Raw genomic sequence first — 20,232 nt, forward strand, 5'->3', positions numbered from 1 at the left:
AAAGGGTGTGGTGTTTTGTTTTGTTTGGGTTTTTTTTTTTTCAGGCATGTGAAACTTCAGACCAGATATACACCTTGGAAGAATTAAGAGTCAGAAACAAGTGTGAAGATCAAGCAGCTTTGAGGTGCTTCCCTGGGGCTGAATGAAATGGAGCTGACAGAAACTAAGCTTAACCTCAGTGGAGAGGATGTTTATTCCAATGCTGCTTTTGAGGTATGTAGGACCTTGTGTTTTGACTGTGGTTGCTGCTGCTGCTGCTGCTTTAACCACAACCAATATGTGTATTAGCCTTTAGGTTGAGAAACAATCTTCCCACATACCTTTTGGGTATTTGGCCAGGTGCTTAAAGAAACAATTAAGATTAGTGGTAGGGGGAGGGCCTGTTAAAGATTTAGCTCTTATAAAGTCTTTATAGCTAGTTTGCGTTCGTCCTGAGCTTTCTATTGTGTTGAGGAACCTGAAAAGTCTCTTTAGCCCTAGCCTGCTTGGATCTCAACTTTACTCCGTCATTTAGTCAGTCAGTCATAAAGCATTTATTAAACGCCTGCTACTGTGCTAAGTAAGCTCTAGGGATACAAAGAAATACAAAAGACAGTTCTTGGTCTAGCTTTCTTAGCTTTCAGTCAAAGCAGGTAGACAATATTAAAATAAAATTAAGTGCAAACAGATAGTCAACAGAAAGAAGGGATTAACATTTAAGGCAGTTCTGGAAAAAACCTTGTAGAAAGGATTTTAGCTGGAAGTTAAAGAAAGCCAGGAGACAAATGAGGAGGGAAAGACCTCCAGGCATGGAATAAGGCCAGTGAAAATGCTGGGATTTATTTTAGAGCTGGAAAGGATTTACATATAAAGAAACCGAGATGCTGGGAAATGGGAATGCCTACCTTAAAGTCATATATTTGCTCTATCTCTATTCTGGAAATGTTGAATGGCTAGAGAGCTAAATTTGCAGTAAAGAAGACCTGGGTTCAAATCCTATTGATGAGGTTCAGGAGCACCCCAAAGTGTTGGGGTTCAAGGTTGTCTCGAAAGAGATCGCTCAGGCTGTCTCTTTCAAATCAAATAAAGGCATTTCTTGGGATAACACAACACAACACACCAAGCAGGCTTTTCCGCCCCTTAAGGGAGACACAGCTTAAAGGGGGGTGGTAAACCCCCAAGGGAGATGGGTCCTTAATAGGGACCCACGCTGTATCTCCCTTAAGGGGTGGAGGAGCCTGCTTGGTGTGTAGTGTTACCTTTGAATGCCTTTATTTGATTTGGAGACCACCTGAGTGAATTCTTTCCAAGACAGCCTTGCACCCCAACATTTTGGGTGCCCCTGAACCTCGTCACTATCTCTACTGTGTAATAGCTATGTGACCATGGACAAATCACTTCACTTGTCTTTGAATTTCAGTTTCTTCATCTTAGACAAAACAGACTGTTTTGTATCTGTCTTTGCATTCCCAGACCCTTAGCATAAAACCTTGAATGTGATAATTTAAGGGAGGTAGTCTCTACCTCACAGAGCTGCCATGAGCTCCAAATGAGATAATTCATATAAAATGCTTCAAACCTTTCCTCACCTGCTACCCCCTACACACCTATGATTTCATTGGTGCAGGAAAACTTCCTCTAACAAAGCCGTGTGGTGCCTGCCCTGCAACTCCCAATCTTGGCTGCCTAGGGACAATGAGAGAGGTTAAAAGACTTCCCCAGAGCCACCAGTCTCACAGACAGTATGGGTCAGGGGAGGGACTGTTCTCTGGCTAACACCAAGGCTGCTTCTTCTGCATTAAATATACCATTTGCAAGCTTACAAGTGCCTGATGCAGGTTAATGCTTATATTTCTCTTTTGTCCAATTCAGGGTAAGGTTGAACTAAGAGTTGCAGGATCATAGGTATGTAGGGATCTTAGAGACCATCTAGCCCAACCCCTTTATTTTACAGATGAGGAAACTGAAATCCAGAAAGAGTAAAAAGTATCTATTAAGTAGCAAATGGAAGAGTCAAAATTTGAACCTGGGTCTTGGTGATAAGCACTTTAGTATTTGGTGTATGAAAGCCTGTCTGTACTACTAGTGAAATCCACAGTAACAAGGCAAATTCTGCTTTCCCCTCCGAACCACCATCACAAAACAAAGTAAACAAACAAACAAACAAAAACTAGCCACAAATGCACCTTAACCCATGTTCTGGTCCACGATCTAACCTTACCTCGAAAGTCTCAGTATAGCAGAAAACCCTCCTAGTTTGCTCAGTGTAAGCAAAGCATTCTGGTTTCCTGGGCAGCTAACCAGTGGGGAATGTTTGCACAGGCCAGCACCAGGCTACACTGAGCAGTTCCTGCTGTTCCTGAGACTCTGGGGGTTGGAGAGTAAAAATCGTCCTTTGAGCTGGCTAACCCGTTGGCAAGGGGGATGTTCAGCTTGCTTCACACTGATTGAGCAAAACTGGGAATGGCTCTATGCCACCCCACACTTCTAGGCAATACCTCGGAGTGCTTCCCCCACCAAGCAAGCCAGAGGAGGAATAAAGGGAGAAGAAACTAACTCTAAAGTCCAGGACCAAATCTTTTTTTTTTTTTTTCTTTTTTGGCAATTGGAGTTAAGTGACTTGCCCAGGGTCACACAGCTAGTAAGTATCAAGTGTTTGGTCTGAGGCCACATTTGAACTCAGGTCCTCCTGACTTAAGGGCCCGTGCTGTATCCACTGCGCTGCCTAGCTGCCCCATAAGGACCAAATCTTCTGTTTAGCTTTTAGATTCCTTCACCACCCAACTTTTCCAGCCTTTTTAGTCTTTGCTCCCCTCCTTACTGTTTCTTGAATAATATCAATAATCGGATTCATGTTATGCTTTTAGGGTTTATAAAGCATTGTACATAGGTTATCTCACTTGACCCTCCCAACTGCCCTGTGAAGTGGGTGCTATTATAATCCCCATTTTACAGATGAGGAAACTGAAGCATACAGAGGTTAAGTGACTTTGTCCAAGGTACCACACACAGCTAGTAAGTGTCTGAAATGGCATTTGAATTCAAGTCCTCCTAACTTCCTGAGCTTCCTCAACATAGCATTCCCATCTCCCGACTGCCTTTTCACTTGCTTTCCCCCAAGCCTGGAATGCTCTCCCTCCTAACCTATGTCTCCTGTCTTCTTTCACGACAAAGTTCAAAGGCTACTTTCTCCAAGTCCTTTCCCAATTCCTGCAATGACCCCCACCCCCCTGCCCACTGCTAATGTTCCCCAGTTTATTCTGTATATTATCTTTATACAAAGTTGTTAGTATGATGTCTCCCCTATTAGAATATAAGCTCTTTGAGATGTTAGGATCTGTGGTTCTGCCTTTCTTTGCATCCTTAGTGCTTAGCACAGTGCCTGGCACATAATAAGTACTTAAATATTTGTTGGCTGACTAAATGAATACATAAAAAGAAAAGGGCAAACTAGAAAGTAAAGAAGGAGAAAGAATCAGAATGGGGAGACAGAGGTTGCTATAGCTGGAAAAAATTTCCTCAGACAATTCTGGCTGTAGGCAGTTATATTAGCTCTTATAATTCTGCTTTAGGCAAGTCAAAGTAAGCTTAGCTCTCCTCCTGGGCCTCCAGTGACAAAAGCCCAATTGATCCAGAACTGTCCCCTAGTTCCTCTCCCCATTTACAGCTTGGTTGTCCTGAGTCCCATCTCCTGAGACTCCTTGACTGCTTCTAAAAACAAAAAACCAAACAAAACAAAAAAACCGATTACAGACAATGGTCAAAAAAGGTTTACTGTGTTTTAAAAATAAACAAGATGTTTGCCTGTTAGCCAGTAATTCCTAACCAGGAAAAGTTTTCATCTAAAAGAATTAATCTCTAATAGTGCCTTTTAGGGTTTCCCAGTGAGGAAGCTATTTGGATAAATGGGTTGCCTTAACCCATGTTCTGAAAATTATACCATGCAGTATCCTACTTTATCTGTATTGTTGATAAGAGGTAGTTCTTATCAACTCAGTATCCCACTTTCTACAACAGCTCTTCCAAACCTTTTCATCCCTCCTCAAACCTCCCATGATTCCCTCTCCCTTGACTTTGAGCTAAGAACGTTATCTCATACTTAACTGGGGGAAAAAAATGAGGCCATTCGCCATGAACTCTTTCTCTCTTCCTCATCTCCTGTACCCAGGTGTCTTCTGCCCTGTTTCTCCTCCTTCATCCCTGTTTCACATGATGAAGTGGCCTTATTCCTTACCAAGACTAACTCCTCCACTTGTTCAGGCAATGCCATTGTATTCCATCTCCTCCAACAGATTGCCCTGTCATTCCCATTCTTTCAGTTATTTTCAATCTTTCCCTCTCCGCTGGCTCATGTCATACTAGTCCGTATCTCCCCAATCTGAAAAAAATCACCACTTCCGTCTCTGATAACTCTTGTCTTATCTCTTCTACCCCTTGTAGCTAAAGTCCTTGAAAATCTGTCTATAATAGGTGCCTCCACTTTCTCTTCTCTCTTTCTTCTTAACCCTTTACAATCTGGCTTCTGACTTTATCATTCTACTCCAAAGTTGTTTGTGATCTCCTAGCTGCCAAATCCAATGGCCTTTTCTCGGACCTCCTTCTTGGCCTCTCTACAACCTTTGACATTGGTTGGCACATCTCTCTCTCTCTATCTCTATCTTTCTCTCACTCTGTCAGTAGGTTTTTAGGTACCTTTCAGGGTTCTGTCCAGGGCCCTCTTCCCTTCTCCCTCTTTCCCACCTCACTTGGTGATCTCATTAGCTTCCCTGGATTTAATGACCGTCTCTATGCTGATGACTCTCAAATCTACCTGTCCTGTCCCAGTCTCTCTGCTGACCTCCAATCTCACATCTCCATCTGCCTTTCAGACCTTCCAACTGGATGTTCAAAAATCATTTTAAACTCATTATATGCAAAACAGAACTTATTATCGTTCCCCTTAAGCCCTACCCCACCCATCCTACCTTTTCTATTACCATAGAGGATAATACCATTCTTCCAGTCCTTCATTATCTTTCACCTTACCCGCTATATCCAGTCTGTCTGCTAAGGCCTGGAGATTTCACCTTTCCCTCTTTTGATGCTACCATCACTCTGGTGCAGGCCCTCATTACCTCATGCCTAGATTATTGCTGCAGGTGAATCTTGCCGCCTTAAGTCTCTCCCCACTCCAACCCATCTTCCATTCAGCCAGGTATCATGTCACATCTTCCCCTACTCAAACTCCAGTGGCTTCCAATTGCCTCCAACATCAAATACAAAATGCTGCTCTTTGACATTCAAAGCCCATCATAACTTGGCCTCCTCCTACCATTCCAGTCTTTTTACACCTAACTTATTGACACCTACTCTGATTCAGTGACTCTGGTCTTCTAGTTGTTTCTTGAGGGGATTAGGACAGCAAATGTAGGAAATGAGTGAACCACACTGACTCCATCTGGTGATTCCATTCTAGAGCCGGCTGAGTTCCCTTTCTGTTCAATTATGGATCTAGTCCAACTTCTGTCTTGTGAGAAAACTAGTCAGTTGTGAGAATTGGGAGAAAACCTTATTGTATTGTTTTAATTTAGCCTTGGATGGCTGGGAAACTGGACTACCTCTACCTGCTGCTTAAAGACCCTTAACCAAGGACCTAGGTTATGGTGACCAGAAACTGTCAAATCCAAAGATTGATGCAAGGAGTTTTCTCACAATTGTATATCTCAAGCAACTTATATGTCTTATATGAAAACTGGCTCCATACTGAGTAATCAGTTATTGTTTCCATGGTCCTTTAATTGTTTACAGACACTTTGGGGAGTGGGACATCTCCTTTTCTGAATTCAGGGAATTCAGAATATTCAGGGAATACGTACTGATTCTCCCCCTCCCAACTTGGAAAGTCCCTAATCTTTACTCCAATTAGAAATCAGATTACTGTATGTTGTATTGTTTTCTTTTCATTCATTGGCCTTATTTGATTAATTGTTTTTAATGTATAAAAGTCTGTCTCCCTCTGTATTCAGGATCCAGGCCTACTCTAAGGAGGTCTGGTCCCTGTTTGTTGGACATTTGCCACGCATTGTTTAATCAATATGCTCAGAAGATTGAACGTTTATTTTCCTCATTCATTTCCTCTTTCAACTGCCACATCCACAAACCACAAGACATTCATCTCTCAATCATTGGTATTGTTTCTAGCTGCTTCTCATGCCTGGAACTACTGACCTCTGTGATTAAAAGAAAAAATTATTAATTTATTTTGATTTAGCAACAATCACTTCCATAAGCTTTTGAGTTTTAAATTTTTCTCCCCCTCCCCCTCCCTCCCCAAGACAGCACTCAATCTGATACAGGCTATACATACACATTCCTATTAAACATATTTTCATATTAGTCATGTTGTAAGAAAGAATTAGAACCAATAGGAGGAATCATAAGAAAGAGAAAACAAAATAAAACAGAAGAAAAACAGAAGAAAAAAAATAGCAAATAGTAGACTCCATAGTTCTTTCTCTGAATGTGGACAGCATTTTCCATCATGGGGCCTTTGGAGTTGTCTTAGATCCTTGTATTGCTGAGAAGAGCTAAGTCTATCAATGTTAGTCACAGTAAATGTGGCTGTTACTGTGTACAACATTCTCCTGGTTCTGCTCACTTCACTCAGCATCAGTCCATACAAGTCTTTCCAGGTTTTTCTGAAGTCCGCCTGCTCATCATTTCTTATAGCACAGTAGTATTCCATCACATTCATATACCACAACTTTTTCAGCCTTTCCTCAATTGATGGGCATCTTCTCAATTTCCAATTCTTTGCCACCACAAAAAAAGCTGCTGTAAATATTTTTGTACATGTGGGTACTTTCCCCATTTTTATAATCTCTTTGGGATAGAGCCCTAGGAGTGCTATTGCTGGGTCAAATGGTATGCACATTTTTATAGCCCTTTGTGCATAGTTCCAAATTGCTCTCCAAAATGGTCGGATCAATTCATAACTCCACCAACAATATATTAGCGTTGCAATTTTCCCCACATCTTCTCCAACATTTATCATTTTCCTGTTTTGTCATGTTGGCCAATCTGATAGGTGTGTTATGGTACCTCAGATTGTTTTGATTTGCATTTCTCTTAGTCAATAATGATTTAGAGCATTTTTTCATATGACTACAGATGACTTTAATCTCTTCATCTGAAAACTGCCTACTCATATCCTTTGACCTTTTATCAATTGGAGAATGACTTGTATTCTTATAAATTTGACTTAATTCTCTATATATTTTAGAGATGAGGTCATTATCAGAGACACTAGTTGTAAAAAATTCTTTCCCAAGTTCCTTGTAACCTTGGTTGCATTGGCTTTGTTTGTGCAAAAACTTTTCAATTTCATGTAATCAAAATTATCCATTTTGCATTTCACAATGTTCTCTGTCTCCTGATTGGTCATGAATTCTTCTGTTCTCCATAAATCTGATAGGTAAACTATTCCTTGCTCTCCCGGTTTGCTTATTCCATGATTAAGTGTGATATAAGTGTGAGTTAAGTAGGCCTGAAGTAGGCAAGGAAAAAATATTAATCAATTGGAGGCAAGAGTTTCTTCAATTACAGGAAAGATTATTAGGTGAGGGGCAAAGGGGTAATGGAGGAGGGAAAGATGAACACCAAGTTTCCATTTCCATTGAGAACTTTTAAGAATTTGTCTCATTTGGGGCAGCTAGGTAGCTCAGTGGATAGAGCGCCAGCCCGGATTCAGGAGGACCTGAGTTCAAATCCGGCCTCAGACACATAACACTTACTAGCTGTGTGACCCTGGGCAAGTCACTTAACCCCCATTCCCAAAATAAAAAAAAAAAAAGAATTTGTCTCATTTGTAGCATGAAGAATTTAAATTAGAGTGATAATAAAATATGCGTGATCACTGGAACCCAGGAAACCCAGTGTCCAAATTCGGGCGTATGACCTAGAATAAGCATTTTACCTCACTATCTCATCTTTTCTCTTCTTTGAAATCACAATTTTTTAAAAAAAAATATGCCTTTTCTCTTCCTATGAGTACAACATAAAAACCAAATGAAGACTATCTGGTACAGGGAGAGGGCACTGAATTTAGAGTCAAAGTACTCCAGTTCAAATTGTTAAGATAGTATCTTTTTTTTTTTGGTGAGGCAATCAAGGTTAAGTGACTTGCCCTGGGTCACACAGCTAGTAAGTGTCAAGTGTCTGAGGCTGGATTTGAACTCAGGTCCTCCTGACTCCAAGGCCTGAGCTCTATCCACTGTGCCATCTAGATGCCCCTAATGTTAAGATTCCCAACTGAGTTTAGCATGACACTGGGGGACCATTCTACTAAGGATTTTAGAGCATCTCAAAAGGATTTAAAAAAAAAAGATTACTATTCTTCTTCTCTTAAATTATTTCTCCTTTTAAAATGGGTCACAAGAAGAGGAAAGATTGCTGCTAGATGAGTTTAGTGTATAGAGTGCTGGTCATGAATCAGGAAACCTGGAGGTGGATCCCTCCTCTTCCTCTAACACTCTTTAGATGTGTGGTGCTGGGCAAGTCACTTAAACTCTCTAAGCCCCAATTTCCTAATCTGAAAAATGGGGATAATAGCTCTTACCTCACAGACTCATGAGGATTAAATAAGGTAAAACCTATAAAATGCTTTGAAAACCCCTCAGATGGTAAACAAATGTCAGCTCTTAACTTTAGAGCTCTGCTTTCATGAGATACTCTAAACATCTTTAATAATCCCACATGCCTCCAAGGTCATGCACAAAATGTTACCAGTAAGATAGCTTTGAGTATCCACCATTCTCAGATCCAGGTGAGGAAAAAATGAAATTCTTTGGATGTATGGAATCCAAGAACTAGAAAGCATCCCTAGAGATCATTTGTTCCATCCACCTGCTATTTGGCAATATTTTTGGCCCATTTTATTGATAAAACCTGAGGCTTAAGAGCTTAGAGAAAGGTAAAGACAAGTCAGTGAGGCTAGGAATAGAACTCAGTGCTCCCAGTTGTAGCAAGGTCCTTTCCTGATTTGAAGGCTTCCTGGTATTAAGAATTTATAGCTATGGAAAGGCACAAATTTAAAACTGAGTGTACTGTGAACCAATGCACACTTAAGGACAACATAAACAGCTTTAAGTAGGGTAGTGAGAAAAGAATGTGCACTTGCCGAGAACCTCTTCAAATTCTCATATTCTTTGTTTACTTACATACATCACATGCCACCATTCATCCCAGATTCATTAACCACTTCATTCAAATGAGTGAGACCAGTATTAATACAAAACTGGTCAAGATGTATTAATTCCTAGACTTTTCATAATTTGTTTACTATCAGGATCTCTCCTTAGGTTGGGAACCAGACAATGATTTTAGATTCGACCTCACTAGCTATAAGGTTAGTGTCATCCAGTAGGATTTTGAAGCTCAACCAGTCAATTAGTTTACTTCATCCATCTTGTCCATGGGAAATCTGTAATCATGGGACTTTGGGATGGGAAGCCAAACATCTGGATAAGGGAAATGATGAACAGAATGGGAGGACTGGTGGAGGCATGGAAACTCTTGCTTGTGATTCAGAATCAAAGAATGCTGTCTTCAGTGGAGACCCTCCAGAGCTTTATTTAACTTGGGGTTGGTGGGAGGGAGGAAAGAGGAGAAGGGAAAGAAGAAAGGAGAGGGAGAGAAGGAAGGTTGGATAGAGGAGGGAAAGGAGAGGGAATGGAAGAGGAGGGGGAGAGAGAGAGAGAGAGAGAGAGAGAGAGAGGAGAAATGGCAGGGACTGCTCTATCCATAATTGCTTCTGATAGCCATCCAGGCTCACTTGGCTTCCTAGACCCTCAGGACACTTTCTAGAAATGGCCGGTGATCTATTGGTAAGGAGAGAAGAGAAGGGAAGGAAACAAGAATCTATTAAGCGCCTACTATGTACCATGTACTGTGCTAAGCAGTTTATAAATATGATCTTATTTGATCCTCACAACACTTTTGGGTAAGTGCTATTATTATCTCCATTATACAGTTGAGGAAACTGAGGCAGACAGAGATTAAGTGATTTACTCAAGTCTTCCTAACTCCCAGCCCAGCTCTATCTACTGACCCCCCTAGATGAATGATTCAATCAAGTCAATCAGTTAACCTGCCTACTTTTTGCTAGGCACTGTGCTGGGAAGCCAAATTACAGGGTTTAGAACCTTTAGAGGTAGAAAGTGCTTTCCAGAACATCTAATCCTCTTTACAGAAGACAAAACTGAGACCCAGAGAGAGTTGAAGAGACATACCTTAAGAAGAGACAGTTAAGTAGCAGAATCCAGATTTAAGCCCAGTTATTACTACAAATTCAGCATTTTTTAGGCTTTAGTAAGAAACTATGTTGAGAAGCCATAGCAAGAGCTGATTTTCCAGTACAGAAAGGAGTGGTTTGGGAGGAGCAGACAAGATGAGGAGGTGAGGTTGAAGGCAATCTGTATCACTGCCACAAGGAAACCACATGAAGTTGTGGGGCTTGGGTTTGGTTTTGTTTTTGTTTTTGTTTTTTTTTCCAATTTCCTTTTTGGAATATGAGTTTAATCACAACTTCTGAATCAGAGACTTAGGGCTCTCTTCTTACTCACGCAATTCACAGAACCTGGCCTCTAAGCATACTGGAAAAGTTGGGTGTGAAGCTGCCAACTCCCATAGCAAGCATTAGAGTGTACTGACTTTAAGTATTTGGAAACTGAGCTAGCCATTCTTAGTACAGCTTGATGCAATTAACATGTCAGCACAGTGGAAACATGTGAGCCCATTTGGTCCTATATCTGCCTTGGAGAGCCCAACAGGGAAAGCTGTGCTCTCAACATCTGGGCTTCATCAAGGACCTCCAAATATTTTTCAAATATTTGGGTTCATGCCGATCCAATATCTATTTTGCGAAAGACCTTTCTTTTAAAATATTTTTAAAATGTTGTCAATTTCATCTATGTGTTTGACCCACTTACTTTTATTTGATTGATACACCCTTCTAAAGGATATGCTTGATGATGAAAGTCACTCAGCTACCCTTTTGAGTCTTAGTTTTTTTAGAACCAGAAAAAAGCATTTTGCCTTCAGTAAAATCAAATGCTAGCTTCATGAAGAATTAGCCTTGATTACAATCTCCACACACAACTACTATTATGGTCCAGCCTAGGCCAATTGGGGAGGGGGTCATCATGACTCCCACATATATGGGTATCCTAAGAATATCTTGGGGGTATCTAGATGGTGAAGTAGATAGAGTCAGGCCAGGAATCACGAAGACCTGAGTTTAAATCTGGCCTCAGACACTTATTGTATGTGTGACCCTGGGCAAGACCCCCAAATGGGGGGAGTTGATACAACTGAAATGACTGAACAAGAACAAAGAATATCCTAGAATTAATTTTGACATGAACAGCATACCTGGGCCCTCACTCCTACCCAGCAGACTCTCTTGTTGAGTTTTGACATTATACACCATATTTTCTATGCATCTTATTTCCTTTATTAGACTTCCTGAGAAAAAGGACTGTATCATTTTCTTTATATCTTTCATAATACCTAGTCCCATTGAGAAACAAGACATGGCAGCTGAATAGAGTAAGGGAGACGACAGGAATTATTTTATATTTGTCTTTGTGACATCCAGCAGTATATCTGGTACTTAATAAATATTTGGTGATTGTTTGATTTGGGACTGGACTTCAGAAAAGAGATTAGTTTTGGATATGTAGATTTGGGAGTCCTTATTCATGAAGTAACAGGGATACACTAGCTTAAAAACAAGAGTAGAGAACTTTTCAGCCATAAGTTGCCAACTTAATTTCAAACCAGCCCTAGAGCAAATACTAAGAAGTAACACCCTTACATGTGACAATAGTTGCAACTATACTTCAAATGTCTCTACTCCATTAAATCCTAAGTTTTTGTTTGTTTTTCGGTGAGGCAATGTGTCAAGTGTCTGGTCTGAGGTCGGATTTGAACTCAGGTCCTCCTGACTACAGGCCCAGTGTCTATCCAATGCGCCACCTAGCTGTCCCCTGAGTTTTTCTCTTTAGTCCCTGTGTGGAGATTCCAAAATTGTCCAATCTGCAAGAAAAACCACTGAGGTAGAGCTCTGAGCCAATGGCACTTTATTAAAGGGTCTATGGTCCCCTCTAATGAAGTGGACCTCAGCCCTTACTCACATCTGAGATACCCTTGGTCCCTAGGGTTTGACACCCAAATACGCAAAAGAGGCATGGTAAAATATAGAATCTCATTGGTTGATTGACCCTGCTCTTCAGGGCCAAAAATTAAGATGGGCAAGAAAAGAGTCTTATTTAGAGACTCGGTCATAAGATGGTCACCTGCTCATGTTGGGCAAGAGAGGGTGGTCTGGAGGTACAAAGATAAGTTGGGATATTTTCCAAAGAATCAAGGCATCCCACTTATGCTGGGTTTAGACATAAGATTTGAGTAAAACAGGATGGAGATATCTTTGTCAGCATTCTAATTATCCCTATATGATTTATGTAAAATATCAAACTGAGTAATACTGATGGGAATAAAGTAGGGATACAAATGAATCATTTCTCAAAACTGTGAATTATCTCTTGTCTTGAATTTCACCCCTCTTCCTTCTCTTCATTTCTCCCCTCCACCAGTCATAATATAGATCTAAGGTATAGGATCCTAGGATTATAGATTTTAGAGCTGGCAGGGACCAGGGACATCTGGTTAAACCTCCTCCTCTTATAAATGAGTTAATTTAGTCTCTGAGAGGTAAAATGATTTGCCCAAGGTCAAATAGGAAGTAGCAGGGTTGAGATTTGAAGCCAGGTCTTCTTTGCTCTTTAGTTATGTGGCCTCCTAGATATCCTCTGACCTGGTGACATCAAAACATTCACAACTACTCTTTAAGTCAGGACCTCCAACCAATTTCAAATCCATCTGATTACATTCCCAGAGCTAAAGATCTAAATGAACATCAAAACCTACAACCTACTTGTAACCAGCCTACCTTTTGCCAATGTCAGGATTAACTGGAACAACTCAAAGGAGGAAATGAGAGTGAGAAAGGACTTAGTTTCAGCTGACAATATGAGTGGATTTGAAAGGCTTATACTCTCAGGTGTTTTAAATATAGGAAGTTTAACTGGGGGAGGGGATGAGAGAAGGGAAGCTTGCCAAATGGTTAAATGTTTAAAATAATTTTAAGAACCTTACTGGGGAAGGAATTAGGGGACCACTTTCACATTTTTTTCTTTGCCATTAATTTGTGGGATCTTTTACATTTGGCTAGTGGTATGTTAAAAATCAGATGCTACTTTCCTTACCAGCACTGGATCACTTAAAAATTAATATATTCAAACAATCCATAAATATGAACATTTCCATACACAAAGGCCAGAAAATCACAATGTGTATGGAATTGCTAACCCACTAGATCCATTATGCTCCTTTTAGTATACATTAAATTTAACACGGTGGTACCAATATTGTCCTGCTTATCTATGTCTCCCTCTGAACTTTCCTCTGGTCTCCTTTGTGTATTTTTCAGTGTTTCATTGATTTTTCTCTTCCTTTTTTTCCCCCTTGCATCACTACAACTATTCTCTTTTCCGTGTAAGAGTTAAATGTTTAAAATTGTTTGTTTTCGGTGAGGCAGTGTGTCAAGTGTCTGGTCTGAGGCCAGATTTGAACATGGGCAGTAATAAAAGTATAGTCAAGAAAAACAAATTTGTTGTAATGACTGAGTCTGCAAATGTATACAGAATATTTAATAAAGACTAGCCAACACATGGACATTTCTAGTTCAATACACATAATGCAAATCTATCCAAAATAATTTCCATGAATTGAGAATCTAATTTTTGAAGAGTAACCTTAAAGACTCAGACATACATGCATTTTGGCAACTGGGCTACAACTCATTCTTCCTTCAAGTCACATGGCCTTGCTAACCCAGGGTTACAAGAGCTATCAAATATCAAACTTCATTAATCCAGCCTTTGTTTGAACACCTCTAGTGAGAAGTAAACTACTACATCCTGAGGCAACCCATTAACTCTAATGGTTAAAAAGTGTTTCTTTACATTAATTGACCTCTTTGTAATTTCCATCCACTGGTCCTAAGCCGGATCACCACCACGAGGTATGTTGTAGAGGGAATTCTTTGTGAAAAATGGGTTGAACCAGAAGGGCACAAAGGTGTCTATAAAATCCTGAGTTCTGTGATTCCCCAACTGTGCTAAAGTAAACATTTATTGACTCCTATTTGTCTCAGTTGTTAGTGAGAAATTCTTAGAAAAAAATTTTTAGTCAGGCTAGCAGTAACTAATAAATCGGGTCATGCCTCTCCCTATGAGCCAAGACCTTGAGTGAGGGATGACAGGATCTTTTATAACAATTAGCAAGACTGTAGAGCAACATAGGTATGTCTCCTTCTGATTGGCTTTTGATGACGTAGTCAGAATTGAGAACCCCCCCCCAACCACAGTAAAGATTTGTGATTCAAGTCACAAGATGACAGTTCTCAGGTGATAGATAGGATTAGGAGTTGCTACGTTAGTTTAAATTGATTTGACCTTTTTATTAATTATTTTGACCTTTTAATTAATCATGTTTCTCTGGAAAGTGGGGCTACAAAAGGTAATTAATCTCTGGGATGTGATGGTGGGTGAAGTTTACAAGGGGAAAGAATTTCAAAAAGGAATATTAAATCTAGCTTGATTTTGTTCTTCAGTGATTTCAATTCTGTTCAATTCTTATTTATTTTTTTTTGGCAGAGATACTAGAGTAGTTTGCCATTTCCTTCTCCAGTTCATTTTACAGATGAGGAAATTGAGACAAATAGGGTTAGTGACTTGCCCAAGGTCACACAGCTAGTAAGGGTCTGAGGTCAAATTTGAACTCAGGAAGATGTCTTCCTTCCTCCAGGCTCTATCCACTGAGCCATCTAGCTGCCCTCCTTCCTAATAACTCATTCCCAATTTCCATTTCATCAGAAGTATATGTTAGGGCTCAGATGTCTCATGCAGTCATCTGGTTTCTGAAAACATCTCCTCTTGGGCATTCTGGAAAATACCTGTTGTCAGAGCAATTCTGAAGGGAGGAGTTTCTCCTAGAAGGTCTACTTCTCTGGTTCAGGTTACTTGCAGAGATTCTTTGTTTCTACTATAAATCTTTTTTTAAAAAAAATAGACTTAAATACAATACAGTACACCCTCTTAAATTGGGCATTCCAATAACCAGCTCAAGCATCAGGAACCCATAATCCACCCAAAATTTCAGAGAATTCAAACTTTTCCATCTCCTTGCTGTTTCTATCTTTATCTAAACCATGTAACTGATACAGATACTGGCAACAACAGGCTGAAAGAAGAATCTTTAAAAGAATTTATGAGGATTTGATTTGCAAAATTATTGTGTTTAAAAACTTCACATTTACCAAAGTAGACATGTAAACTAAAGTTAAGAGTACTCTTTAAAATGGGCATTGACTCCATTATTTCATTTAAGACTGGCATTAATTTATTTCATTCTTTATGTCAGATTTAAGCCATTTTATTACTTATAACTGTCATGTGATATGTTAGCAAATCGTTATGTTGATATATTTTAGAAATTTAAATAACAACTAAGAAGTCAAAAACTAAACATTTTAAAGCACCACAAAGGCAAAACCCTGAAACTTAAATTAAGCTTATTTTTAAAACAAACTAACAAAAAACAAACAAACAGAAAAAGCCTGGCTTGTGCAGAGGGTGACAAAAATGAAACAATACATTTTATATATAAAGTTCTGAACCCAATTTTTAGCACTTATTATTATATTAGAACATGCTTAAGGCCTGTATATCCCATTACAATCCATTACATTTAATATATATGATCTGATCTTGTCCCTTTTTCAAAATTTTCCACTCCACTTAACTCCTGCCTTAGGAAGATAATATCAGCATTCCTTATAAATGGATGACTTTCATTCCTAGGTTCACTGGCTCCCCAAATGGAATTGCATGAAATATGTTTGTTTAACTTCAGTTGTAACCAACAACAAAAGACTTGAGATAGGATATATAAATATTTGTTTTCTACTCTTTGTGACCCCACTTTGAGGTTTTCTTGGCAAAGAACCTAGAGTGGTTTGCCATTTGTTTCTCCAGCTCAGACTACAGATAAGGAACTGAGGTAAAGAGGGGTAAGTAACTTGTCCAGGGTCACACAGCTATCAAGTGTCTGAGGCTTGATTTGAACCCAGGAAGATTAGTCTTCCTGACTCCAGGCCCAGGGCTCTATCCACGGTACCACCTGGCTGCCCCTTCTATACTAAGTACTTAATCCCAGATTGTATACAGAGAGCACTGCACATCTAAAATGAGATGTCTACCTGTAAATTCCTTGCACTTAAGGACATACTTTATACCAAGGCTTCTTAAATTTTTCCACTAGCTTATGCATTTCCCTACATTCGTTGTTTGCATGGCCTGAGGGCGTGCACAATGCAAAATGTGTGTGCTTGGGGAGGGGTTGTAACTCACAATTTAAGAAACTTTGTTCTACACAGAGGTGTTAATCCCAAATTATATAATAAATCCAATGGATTTCTCTTTGAAGTAATACAAGATGGTTCATAAATTACTGTCCTCTAAATTAACCGATTGCATGGAAATTCTTTTCCATATAACCAAAGAGATGTTTCCGATTTTAATCTTAGTAATTAATGGATTTATATCTTTGTCCTGCAAACTTCTTTATGTGTCTTTATTCTCATAATATTCTGAGCTATTTCAAGGACCTTGCATCTTATTCTGTCAATGCAGAGGTGCTGGTGTATTGCAACAAGAAGATTCATTATATTTTAAAAAATTACAGCTTTACCTGCCCAAGTTAGAGAGATTTGCTATGAAAGTAAAAAGCAAGGATATGATTATAACAGCATCAAAACTGGTTCTTCAAGCCTAAAAGCACAGAATAACTCAACATGGAGCAATGTTCCATATCATTCACAGGGTATCATAGCTCAGGTGGACTCCAGTGGGATATAGCACAAGGGGGAAACCAAGTCAAGAGGATCTAACTTTAGTCCAAATCCCAGGCATAGACATTCACCTGTAGTAGTTCTCAAGCTGGGGTCCCTAAAGCATCTAGTGGCATTTCCCTAGTGGATTACTGACTTGATGATCATTCAGACAATTATATCTAAATTCAAAACTCAGAAGAATGAGCAAATTACAGTCCCATGAAAATTTCACCTCACACAGCAGAGTTTCACAAATCATAGCTTCGGGCTAGATACAGTTATTACTCTCATGTTGTTGCAGTAAGTTAGTTAGTAATTAGTTTACCAGACTTTCCAAAAAAAATTACTCTACATCCTTTTCTTTTTCTTCTTCAGTTTAAACTCATCATGGCACAAAAATCAAGCACTAGAAATTAAGAAAATATTTACACTCAGGAATTCTACATAGTGAATATATGATCTTTCACTTGAAAAAAAAAAAAACAAACCAGAAAAGCAATGGTTAATTTACTGCAAATCTATAGACTCTTAAGGTTTGTATATTAATCCCTTAAGGCAAAAATCTTTTAAGATTGTAATCTATTGAGACTAATTTGGCTTAAGATTTAACTTCAATATATATTATTCCTTAACATGTAGTTTCATAATTTTCATTAGTCAAATAATCTTAGAAGAAACTTACTCTACTATAAGCAAGCTCGTAGATTCCCACCTCTACTTTTAAAAAGAGTGAAAGAGGGAATTCTAGTTTCTTAGTAAACCAGTTTTTTGTCTAGGGATTTTACAATATTCAGCAATTTCTAGCATGGAGCTAATAAGATTTTACGACCTTGTTCAAGCAGATTGTTCCAAGAAACTTGGTAAGTTTACCAATTAGGAGATTTGTAAAATCTTATAAAGGTCTCTCCTCTTCCTTTTTCCACACAGTAATTATTGTTTTTCCCTTTTAAAATATACTCTATTGAAATATTTCATAAATTTGGACATTATAACAATAGCCTCCAACAATTTAATGATTTCACAGAATCTAAACCAAAAGGAGTTAAATTTTTCAATAATACAATTGCATTATCTTCTTCACAGAATTTCTTATGCAATGGTTTCCCAGAATTTACAATACCAGAAAATTTAGAAATACAATAGCATTCACAATATGGTGAATTTAAAACATGAAACAAAACAGATGATATCAAATAAGTTGAATACATTTCCAAATTACCTTACATAGAAAATCATTCAAAAAAATTTTTTTAAATTAAAAAAAAGAAAATTATTCATTTTATCACCTTTAGCATTTTATACTACTCACATTAAAACCCAATGTAGACTTACGCAGTACATTGTAATTATATTTAATTAAAAAATTCATAATAGTTAACATTTATATGGTATTTACAATATGCCAGGTCTTCTGTTAGTTAATCACTTCTCAATCATGTGATTCTTGCAACAACCCTGGGAGGTGAGAGCTATTTTTGTCCCCTTTACAGATTAGTAAACTGAGGTAAACAGAGATGAGGTTACCTGCCTAAAATCCCACATCCAGTAAATTTATAGAGATTTTTAATTCATATTTTCCTCAATCCATGCTCTTTCAGCATTTTGCTTGATGCCAAACTGCATTACAATTTAGTTTTAGGACAAACCTTTACCACATCAAAGCTTGAGTTTGCAATCGCAAAATCAAAATCTCAAATTTCCCAAAGGCCATGTACTCCCAATATTTCACATTATAGGGCCCACTACTCTGTTAGTCTACTGCCAAAAATTAGATGTAGCAGTCTTATATTCTCATCCCACTCTTTAGGGCACATGAGGATTTTACATTCCTCATATAACTAAAATATACTCTTCTAACAGTCCTTCAAGGACAAAATTTTAGTATACTATTTTCAAATAATTCCATGTTGCAAACATATTACTATAGTTTCATATCATAAAGAATAACCATGTTTCCCATTTCTTTATCTCAAGAGATCAGAACCCTCCCTCAAATCTCTTTGAAAAACTCCAAATCCCAAACCATGTTTACTTTCAAAACTGCCTGTTCATATTTTCTTCTCTCTCTTTCTCTCTTTCTCTCTTCCCCCACATATATTCCTCCAGTGGTTTCTGATTAAAGCCCTTCAAAGAAGAAAGTTCTCCTTTCATATTCTAATCCACTTCCTCTCTTTCATGTCCCAGACTATCTATAAAACCCATCTTCACTCCACAGATTTTCACCTTTGTGAAAATTTTTTGTAGCACAAAAATTTTTTTTTTCTATACAACCCCAGTTAATGGCAATACTGTTGTCTTTGCACTTCTAAAGAGTTTACAAACACAGTCTTATCCAATTTCTAGTTTGTTTATAATACCACATTGCAATTTTTTTCCTTAAGTTTTGGGTGCAGTCAGAAGGGGTGGTGGCAGAAGTGGTGGGACCCAAAAGCCTAATAGGTCTGTAACAGAACACAAGGCAGGAAGCTTGCAGTGCCTTATCCCTTCTATTGAGGCACAGAAGACAGGGTCTAAATTCTCCCAGCCTGATCTTGTTCTTTCAGCATTTTGCTTGATGCCAAACTGCATTACAATTTAGTTTTAGGACAAACCTTTACCACAAATAACTATTAAGTTCTATTATATGGTTCACAGAAGTAACACAAAGTATTTTTCCAAATTGAATTTTACTCACTTTTAAGTTACTCCCTTAGATAAGCTTCTCTTTCTATGGGCAAGAAGCATGGCAGTTCTTAAAATTCAAATTATAAACTAGCTTTTGAAATTTAGTCCAAACTGACTTCTCTCTTCTCTAACGTGCAGTTTTGTGATGTAGAGTAGGGGAGGAAGACTTCTTAGGTGTAACACAAACACACACACACACACACACACACACACACACACACACACACCCCTCCACCTGGAGCACACTGGACATGTTGATTTCAATTTTCCCCTTCCTTTGTTTTTTTCTCTCACACATATATGTCAACTCCACCTAGGGCAGAAAACATAAATATACCGCTTAATTCTTGACAGGGATTGATTAACAAAATCAGTATTAATAATTTCTGGATCTGGTTTGAGTAGACTTAACCCCAAATCCCATCTGGAGCTTCTACATACAAAAATGGGTAAGAGTCTTATTTTCTTCTTGACAAGTTGTTTGAAATCTAATCCAATTAATATCCATACTCAAATTGGGGGATCTAATATAATTTACAGCAAAATTTCTAATTTCAAAACATACCAATTTAAAAATTAAATTGATGTGTACAAGT

General features: G+C 38.5%; 1 protein-coding gene across 7 annotated transcripts in view; it reads left to right on the forward strand.

Annotated features, from left to right (window-relative positions):
• LOC114026045 (solute carrier family 28 member 3-like) overlaps positions 1–20,232 on the forward strand; it is a 135,582-nt gene that overhangs the window by 29,944 nt on the left and 85,406 nt on the right. For all 7 annotated transcript variants that reach the window (XM_027839650.1, XM_027839651.1, XM_027839648.1 and 4 more), the window contains one exon: positions 45–213. In XM_027839650.1, coding sequence (XP_027695451.1) covers positions 148–213 — 66 coding nt within the window. In that variant the 5' untranslated portion in view covers positions 45–147. The remainder of the gene's footprint in view (positions 1–44; positions 214–20,232) is intronic.

Source organism: Vombatus ursinus, unplaced genomic scaffold (genome assembly GCF_900497805.2).
Source record: "Vombatus ursinus unplaced genomic scaffold, bare-nosed wombat genome assembly UNPS02014832.1, whole genome shotgun sequence".
Taxonomy (NCBI): domain Eukaryota; kingdom Metazoa; phylum Chordata; class Mammalia; order Diprotodontia; family Vombatidae; genus Vombatus; species Vombatus ursinus.